General features: G+C 55.4%; 1 protein-coding gene across 2 annotated transcripts in view; it reads left to right on the top strand.

Moving 5' to 3' along the window:
- Positions 1-725: 725 nt before the first annotated feature.
- NXPH1 (neurexophilin 1) overlaps positions 726-9,507 on the top strand; it is a 146,127-nt gene continuing 137,345 nt past the window's right edge. Inside the window, exons 1-2 of one of the 2 annotated variants that reach the window (XM_054816167.1) lie at positions 726-957; positions 1,916-2,077. In XM_054816167.1, coding sequence (XP_054672142.1) covers positions 2,024-2,077 — 54 coding nt within the window. In that variant the 5' untranslated portion in view covers positions 726-957; positions 1,916-2,023. Of the gene's footprint in view, positions 1,212-1,915; positions 2,078-9,507 lie in introns of both variants that reach the window. The other variant, XM_054816166.1, reaches the window with a different exon arrangement.

The raw sequence follows: 9,507 nt of genomic DNA, 5'->3' as shown, positions 1-9,507 counted from the left end.
TGTCCAGCTACAGGTTCCTGCTTGCGGGGGAGAAGCAACAACCCTTCAATCCCAGAGCCTGGCTCCCGCAGCCGTCACCCAGCTCTGCTCCAAGATCCCGCCGCCTCAGTGCCTGGTTTGCGGGCACCCGCTGCCTTCACAGGCTGGGCAGCGCTGTCGTTGCACGGGACACCCCTGAGGCAGGCGGAAAAACTGAAATGAAAGGAAAGAAAGAGGAAAGAGGTGCTCTCCCGGGCTCCTTCCAGGCGCTGGGCAGACAGCCGGCTCCCGCGGGCTGGCGGAGAGGGAAAGGGGCTGTGCCCCAGGCGGCCGCGCCGGCAGCAGGGCAGAGGCAGGCAGCAGCGCAGGCAGGGCGGGCAGGACGGGCAGGACAAGCTGCCCGGGCAGGGCAAGCAGCGCAGGCAGGGCGGGCAGGACGGGCAGGACAAGCTGCCCGGGCAGGGCAAGCAGTGCAGGCAGCACAGGCAGCCCGGGCAGGGAAGCAGCGCATACAGGGCAGGCAACAAGGCAGGCAGCGCGGGCAGGGCAGGCAGGGCGGGCAAGGCAGGCAGGGCGGGCAGCGCAAGGCAGCTCGCGCCGCCCGGGGAGGGCTCTGATTCATCACCCCGTTCAGAGGAGAGGATGGGACGCCGCTAAACTCCCCTTTCTCCCTCCTCCCTTCCCCCCTCGCCAAGCAAGCCCCCCCTCTCCTCCCCCCTCCGCCGCTCTTTCTCTCTCCCCAAGCAGTGAGGCTCGGACAGTGCTCGGCTCCAGCGCTTTATTTTAAGATGATCGGCCAAGGTCTTTGCAGATAGATTTTTATCTGAAGTTAAATAGCAGGCGCTCGCCGCTCCCTGGCCAATAAGTCATTTTTAATAGAGACAAATCGCCCTGGACGCCCCGGAGCGCCGGTGCCGCCGCTCCTGCCCGCGCCCCCCGCCGAAGGCGAGCGGGCAGCCCGGGCAGCTCCCTCCTCCCGTAAGTGTCCTGCTCGGCGGAGCCGGAGCGCGGCCGTGTGCGGAGAAGGGGAGGCGAGGGGGGGGAGAGCCTGCCAGCCGCCCCGCCGCCCTGACAGTGCCTGCGCCGGATGCACAGCGGCCGCGGGACACCTCGGTGCGGAGCGCGGCGAGGAGATGCGCAGGGGCGGCGGGCTGCGCCGCGGCGCTCAGCCCCTCTAGGCTCGCCCATGGAGCACCCCGCGGAGCCCCGGCCGCCGTCGGACCCCCCACGCCGTACGTATCCCCGCCGCGGCCCCCCCGCGGCGGCGGGGCTGTCCGCGGGGCGCGGGGGCGGAGGAGGGCTGGGGCCGGGGATGGGGGTCCGCGCACGTCGGGGCGCCCCGGGGCGCGGTCCCTGTCCGGGGCGCGGCACGACGCGCCTTAGGAGCGGCGGAGGGAGGTGGGCGCTTGTGGGGGTAGGCAGAGCCTGCTCAGGGGTCCCGGAGGCGAAGCTCTTCGCCTCGGCTTTAAGCGCCCAGGAGCATCCGGAGCCCCGATACCAGCGTGTCCTGCCCCTTCTCCCCGCTCCGGCGCCGCTCCGCTCTCCAGCGCGCTGCCGGGGCTTCGCGGCCAACTGCCGGGCGGCTGCCGCCCGCTCGCCGCCGAGGGCGCGCAGGCAGGCAGGCAGGGCAGAGCTGGCGGTGGCACCCCCGGGCCGTCCCAGCCCACACCACGGGGCTCTCCCGCCCGGTAAAAGGACTGAGCGCCGGGGAGCGCTGCCTACAGGCGCTCTGCAGCCAGCCCGGACCGTGCGATCACTTTGCTCTGACGCTGGATTAACTCGATTTTAATCGTTTTTTGTTTCCCCCACCCCCATCCACACACCCCATCTCCTCCTTCTCTCCCGCCCCCCCTTCCCTCCACACCTCTCTGCCCCCCTTGTCTCAAGCCTAACCTTGTCTTGTGGTCATGGGGTTTATAATTTCATTTTTGTCTAGGCTGGTGAGAGCTCTGCTTGTTCTATAAAGTGGATGTCAGGTGGATCTATGTTCTGGAAGGAACAAAGAGGCAGCGAAGGCAGCGCGGGGGAAGTTTGAGCGGCGAGGATGCAGGCTGTGTACTGGTACGCGGTCCTTCTGCTGCAGCCCACCCTCTACCTGGTGAGTACCCCCGGCCCCTCGCACGGGCCGGGGAGGGGGGGAACTCGGCGGGGAGGAAGGCACCAGCCTGGCGGAGAACGAACAAACTCACGGCAACTACCGGCGCCCCGCAGCCAGCCCTGCCCCGTCCTCCCGGGGTTGGGCCGGGGGCCGGAGCGGGGAGGCGCGGGGCTCGGCCGGGAGCTCTCGGCGGGGCGCGGGGGGAGGCAGACCCGTAACTTCTCCTCCGCGGGGAAGGGGTGCGCTGCTTGGGCGAGAGTAGGGTAGGGGGCTCCCGGGCCGGGTGCCCAGGTGTCACCTTCCGGCTCGGGTACCCCTGTGCCTGCGGGGGCATCGGAGCGCCGCCGCGGGGGCGCCCGCCCAGGCTGTGGGCTGGAGGCAACTTCTTGCCCTCTGCTCCCTCCTGAGGGTGGGAGCCCCTCCGCAAGGGAACCCCCCCCAGTGTGCCACTACGGGCGGCGCGGCACAGGCGTGCAGGCACTCGGTGACGAGCACAGCTAGTATTTTCCGCGTGGAGTGTCATTGACTTTCGTAGCAAATCTCCTTTAAGATTACCGGGGGAACACGAGTAAACAGCGGCGTTATCTCCTTTAACACACGCTTTATTCCCTCTACGATCGCAAGGAACAAAAACAAGGCAGGCTGCTCCATTGCAGCCCCTACCCTCGCTCGCCTGCGATGCCTTAAGCAGGCAAACGCTTGGTAGGAGCTCGTCCCCGTGGCGGCGGGGGAGAGAAAAGCCCCTTTTCCAGGAGGGCGGCCAATAGAAGCACTCCGGCGCCCGTGCCGGGGGACGCGACCGCCTGGCTCCGGCTCCGGCTCCGGCTCCGCGGCCGCCGGGTGCTGCCTGCGCCGCCGCTCCCTGCGCTGGCACGGACACGCCGCCTGGGGGCGCTGCGGGGCAGCGCGGCGCGGCCGAGCACGGGGCAGCCAATCCCGAGCGGGCCCGGGCGGGGGGGTGGGGGGGGCAGGCCGGGCGGCGCGCTCCTCCCGCGGCCGCGTAGCGCCCAGCGCGGCCGCGCAGCGCCGGGGGTCGTGCCCGTCCCGTCCCGCACCCGCCCGACGTGGCTCCCGCCTGGGAACCCCGGCCATCGCCGGACGGTGCCACGTCTGCCGCGGGCGTTTCTCCTCCCCGCGAATTTTATAGGCGGGGGGGGGGCGGGGGGGAGGATGGAAGTGGGGAGAAAAGTGCGCGGCAAAAAATCTATCAAAAAGCCGGAGCGAGATCGATACGTCGTGTTAAATTTTAAATGTGTTTGCTGGCAGTTAAACTGCTCTCGACTCATTACAACAACAGTGCTGGATTTATTCTAATGCGCTGCAGTCTGAACAACAAGCGCATTAATTCTCCTTTAATTGTAAACTGGGAGCATTTGAAAACCATTCAGTGTGCAAATTATGCTGATTCAATTACCGTTTAGTTACAGACTTCATTACCTGAATGCTGCTTTTTTTTTTTTTTTTTTTTTTTTTTTCCGAGGGCTTGGCATTGCAGAGTAAAGGAAACGATTTTCCAGTTTCCCTCGAAACAATACGAAATATAATACAAAAACCCCCAAACCAAACCAAAACAAACACCAACCCAAATGGGAATAAAAGACAAGCTAGGAGGAGGGGATGCGCTCTTCGGCTGGGCTGTCTTCTGCCAAAACACTCGGGGGGGATCCAGAGGATTTCCCTGTCTAACACGATTCTCCTTTCTGAGTCGATACTTCCACGTTTATGCCAATTTCTCCCTAGTCTCTGTATTTAGGGAGTGACTCTGAAAGTTTGCATTAGGCCAACGCGTGATAATAAACTGTTTATTAGCATCGAAGCGTGAAGTTTAAAGCTTTAATGCGGTGCCACAAACCAGCAAGGTGCAGCACTTTGTTGTGCCTATCCGTGTGTGCGCGTCGCTCTGTGTGGACCTGAGCAGTTTCAATTAGGAATTAAATTTTCAGTACCCAACTTGTTAGGAAGGGTAAATGAAATGGCAGCACAACCAGCTTCCTACCGAGTTTGTTGAAAAAATCCTTTTTGAGAGGGGTTAATAATATAGGGGAGAGGGAAAACAGCCCGTTTCCCTTCCGCCTGAACTAGGCGGTGGTCAGTGACAGTGAACAGTCGCAGCAAGGCTCGGCTGCCTCGAAGTCACTCATTTACAGACATTCGCTGGCTTGTAATTTTTCTTCACCCAGCAAACCACTGCTGCTTTTTTTCTTTGCTTCCCCCCGCCGCTTAAACCTCTTCCTAATGAAACCTGGGAAAAAAAGTGCTTCTGCTTTTCTCCCCCTTTTTAATAGAGCCATATGCCATCCAGCCTTATTGCCTGAAATTTATAGAGGTCACGGCCGACCAGAACGAGTAGGAATTTTGCTGGGGTAGAGATGGTTCACCGTATTATGTTTATTGATAAGAACATTAGTTAGTCTCTGCGAGACATGCATTTTCTCCTTGTTTCGAGCTGTGCAGTGTATTGAAAATGTTATATTTGATTTGCAGTGGAAGTGCATTTCCTTTGGCCTAAACGGATAACTTAGTACTTATTTGGTAGAATTAGGAGTTAACCTTTAAAGACTTGCAGTTACTTTGTTTCTTCAGATTTAAAGATCTGCAGAAAGTGTTCGAACAGCTACACTCGCTCTTATTTACAAGACTCCACCGCTGTTCTTTTGAAAGCATCTTAGTCCTATTCTAATGGATAATGTTTTCTTAACTAACAGTGCTGTGCCGAGCTCAAAATCGTCATTAAGGAGGCACGTTAATATTAAGAAACAAAAAACCACTAGGAGATCGTACACTCTTAGGTTTGAGCCTTGTCTGTTTAGAAAGACATGGGAGTTTTACACCACTCCCTTAATGGAAACCTTCTCGTTTAATTCCTGCCTAGCTGCCTGTGAATTTCCAGTCCGACACCACAGGACAATAAAGCGCCAGGCTGTTTCTTTTCTTCTCATTTCTTTCTTTTTTTTTCTTTTTTTTTTTTTTTTCTTCCCCTGAGTGGAAGCAACGTGCTGTACAAGCTGCTAGAAAACGCGCGGGCTGCTGGCAAAGACGGCAAGGATCCTAACTAGTTATTTCGCAGTGGGACGGGTCAAGCATGGCCCAAAACGAGGAGGCAGATCATTTCCGTACCGGCTGCTAAGGAGTCCCTTCTTGCGGGCGGGGACCGGCGGGCTGCTGGCCGGCAGCTCCCGGCGGCGGCGGGCGCTCGCCCCGTCCTGCCGCTTCCCCGGCCGCCGGCCAGATCCTGCGCACCCCTCCGGCAAACTCAGGGCGCCGGGCGGCAAAATGCCTTGCAGATTGCAGGATTGTACCCCCACAACGTTGCCAGGCTCTGCCTTCACATGCTCTAGGGGGAACTTCCCACACGGTACAAGCAGGGAATGGTAACATGCACCTGTTTGGCTGGGATCACCCTGGCTGGAAGAGACTTCAGCTCACTACTTAGGTCCTCCTTACCCGGAGCAGCGGGTACGGAACTAAAACCGGTCGGAGCTTTGCTGCCCCTTCAGCCCCCTCCGGATCATCGTCTTTTCCCACCAAAGTGTTTCTTTCACCGGTGGGTTTGTAAATTAGGATATACACCAGAGCTGACTGGCTGAGCGTTTTAACTCCGTGCGGAATTTAAGCAGCACAAGACCAAACGGAGGGGTGATTTTTCACCCCCCGACGAGGGCTGCGAGCAGTTTGTTTCTCAGAGGGGGGGCGGGGAGCTTCTCTGCGCGGCGCTTTGTCAGAGAAGTACAACTGCGGGGCTCCGGGGCACCTTGTTTTACAGGGCGATGGCATTGGCGGAGGGTCTTGGAAACAGCCTGCTAACCTCCTCCCCGGGCCGGGCTGGGATTTTAGGGTCTGTTCCACACTGTCACTGTAGTTTGGAGGCCTTCTGACAGCCGAGCGGAGCTTTCCTGCAAAAATGTCGTGAATAATAATTGTCCTCAGCGGTGGCACACTTGGTACGGTATTTGCTGAGGGGGTAAACAGGGGGTTAGTGGCTCCAGAGTTTGTGTACATTTAATTTTGCTCTGTGTCGCACTGTTTGCGGTCATTTCACCCCGGTTAATGAAAGCTATGGAGAAAGTGAAGAGATATCACGTGCCGGCGAAGATAAGTTGATTTTTTTTTCTTCTTTCTTTTTTTTAAAGATAGTTGCTGATTGTGTCCTACTTTGTCGTGGGAGGAAAAAAACCAAACCTCTATAGGCAGCGAAGATAAAAGAAAACAAAAAACAAAAGAGAGACAAGGCGTTGTCCTATCATAATCACATATATAAGCAGAGGCATTTGCTGCCGAAAGCATTGGGGTATTGCTTTTTTCCCCCCAAATAAGCGATTTCTTGCAATTTTCGATTTGACGTCGAAGGCGGGGGGCGGGGGGGGGGGAGAGCGCTTGGCGCGGAGGGAGAGAAGTGGCTTTTTGTGCGAGAGAGTTTACGGAGCCTTGAGACGATCCCGCTCTCTCTTTCTGAACGAGTTTGAGACGCTTTCGCGGTGGTGTAGGGGGAATAATACCCCTTTCGGAAGGTAAGGCACGGGAATAGCAACCGAACTCGGATCTCATGTAGGCGAAACAAACTTATCTGAGCTTTTTTTTTTTTTTTTTTTTTTTTTCCCCTCCTTAAGCGGAGGACGGTGCATTTTTTTCTGGGACTTACTTCCTTCCTAACCACCACGGACCTGTGCTAGGAGTTTAAGAAAGGGTTTTCCTGCACTGAAATGTCTTTTTCTTGGTGCTTAGTACACACTATTTTCATTTCTTAAATCGCTGCAGAAAGCAGTCTGGAACAGATTTCACCTTTTAGGGAGGTACCTGAATATAATCCAATATCCCCGCCTCTCTTTGACTAGCCAAATCTTCCAAGTCGGTACCTAGAGGTATCCATTTTAAGCTCTTTAATATTTCTCTGCATCTCTAACCCGCCATTTTAATTAACAAAAAGCCAATTTCCCAGTCGTCTTGGAAAGTGCGGTGAAGCAGGTTAAGAAACCAATTGCTCGGAATAGCCAGCACTTGGAGAAAATGAATGTATGAGCCATCCTTCTCTCCCTAGGATTGGCTTCTGTTCTCCCGATTGGGCTTCGGTGAAGTTATGCTGTGATTTATCAGATAGTTTAACACCGAACTCGCTCTTCCTGTAAGTCAGCATTAAACCACCTCCTGGGTGCTTTGTAAATACAGCTTTAGCATTTTTTTCATGTAGCAGATTGACATGTTGACGATTCTGCTTTAAGGAATGTGACAATAAAGTGGAAAACCAAAGGCTGGCAAGCACTTCATCAAGGATAAAAAGGTTCTGCTGTAAGGATGTCACTCAATTTATTGTGAAAGTCGAATGAATTACGTTTAATGAAAGTGCTCCCCAGATGAATATTACCAGCAATTTCCTGAGTTGGCTCTGTCAGATTGATATGAGGAAATGCCAACCCATATCAAAAAAGATCTCCAATCTCAATTACTATGCAAGCTTTCGAAGAGCTCCTTTTTATTGATATGATATATATTGGCGGGTTCTCAATGCTGTGGAAGCTGCCCTCTGTTCAACAGGACAGCATATTTCCTAGTTTATTGTTTAACCCTACGTTTTTCTGATTGTTGTTTAAACTTCTGCGAGTGCCCTTCTGTTGGAGGGGAAACCGCCTCTCATCCTTTTTCCATTTCCATGACCTAGAGAGACCAAAGTTGTGTGTCGGGCAGAGAGCAGGGGTGATGCTTATTGCAGGAAGTTTGTTCAGCCTGGATGGACAAAGCCGAAGGTCAAGAGAAATAACTCGGCTGGGACAATGGCGCTGGATCCCCTCATTTTTAGTGTATTTCTTTCTAGGCGACAATCCAGAGCAGGGTAATATTAGTTACTACTAGCAATCCCAATATTCCCGCCCTTTCTTCCTCATTCCTCTAGGGCTTCTTTGGGCAAATTAGAAATTCACTAAGCCCACGAGAGAGAAAAGCTCTTATGTCGCCTCATCTGCATAAGAATTGACTTTGTGAGAGGCTTTTCTGTTCTATTTTAACTACTGTGACACCGGTCGCTGCTTAGGAATACAGCTTCTTTTCCCAGAATCCACCTTGCTGGGCTTGTTTGTGATTAAAGGAGGGATTCAGTCAGCTTTCTTCTACTACTTCCCCCTTCTCTTTAAATTTTTAAGTCGAAGAGGAGAAAGAAAGAGACAGTACTGAAGGACAACCGGGAGGTGCTCGGTACTCTGCAGCAGGACGAGGACATGGGCACCTTCACACTTGGAGCTGCGCTCCCTGCATGCAGCATTAAAGAGGAAGCAGAAAGAGCTTGTCTTTATCATATGTCGGGTTAGTTTGGGTTCCCATTTTCCTGTTCGTTACTGGATCCGCGTCGAAAACTTTCTTCAGTGCACAATTACTCCACGTGATTTTTAATTTTTTTTTTTTTTTTAAGTGTGTTTTTTCTCCCTTCTGTCGGAAATGCTGAATGTTTCGAGCCGCGGAAGGCTAGTGCAAGCGCTGCGGGGAAAGCGGACAAGGGCTTGCAGACGGACTGGGACAAGGCTGACTTCGAGGTGCCCTGCTCCGCGACTGCCGCGCCGCGCCCCGCCGCCCGGCCCCGGGCGGGCGCCACCCCCCGCTTCGGCCGCCCACGGCAGCGCCAATGCCGTGCAGAACCTTGGAGAGCTCCCGGGGCGGGCAGGCAGCGGCGCCAGCACCGCGGACAGCGCCCGTCCCGGCCCCGCCCCGCCCCGCTCCCCGCCTCGGCGTGGGCGCCGTTCGCCGTGCGCTGCCCTGGACCACGCCGGCCCTTGGAAACTCCTCTTGCATAGACGCCCTGTCCCGGGCTAGGCAATGTTTCGGGCTCTGCTGCTCAGACCTCACCCGAAACCCGCTCTGGACTTGGGGTTTGATTGCCTGCGTTGGTTTTTCTGAAGGAAGAAGGGTAGACAAGCAGATCCACGTATTTACTGTTGCTGATGACTGGCTTTCTTTTAATGGCGAAGCAGCCCCTTTATTTGATGGGCAAAAACTGACCAGAGGGGCAATACTTGAGTGTGGAAGGGAACAGGGATGGGATCTTGGATTCAATTATCTAAGATCCCCAGCAGGATGAGTATGGGGATCAGGAAAGTTGTTCTGGGATGCTCAGGTTTGTCTCATTCCATCCCAGGACCACAGCATCTTCTCCTTTTGCAGTGAGACCAGAGACATTTGAGCGCGTCAGGGTCAAAATGGGCTGTGTGACACAGCTAACACTGAGGCATGAGAGCAGGGAGTGATTAATTAATAATGACACTTCCTATCTCCTGGGCCATGGAAGAAGTGGCTCTCAGACATAGGTGATGTCATTTTTGGTGTAGAGGCACCCTGAGACACCTTGTGAGGGGCAGCCAGATCTTGCTCCCTCCACTTGCTTGTGTCCCAACAGCCAGCGCTCAGGGTATCTCCCAGCTCCCTCCTTGCTTTCAAGAAGAGATAATCGC

This window comes from Grus americana, chromosome 2 (assembly GCF_028858705.1).
Source record: "Grus americana isolate bGruAme1 chromosome 2, bGruAme1.mat, whole genome shotgun sequence".
In the NCBI taxonomy this organism is placed as follows: domain Eukaryota; kingdom Metazoa; phylum Chordata; class Aves; order Gruiformes; family Gruidae; genus Grus; species Grus americana.
Note: the sequence above shows the minus strand (reverse complement) of the source record. Positions and strands in the feature narration are given on the sequence as shown.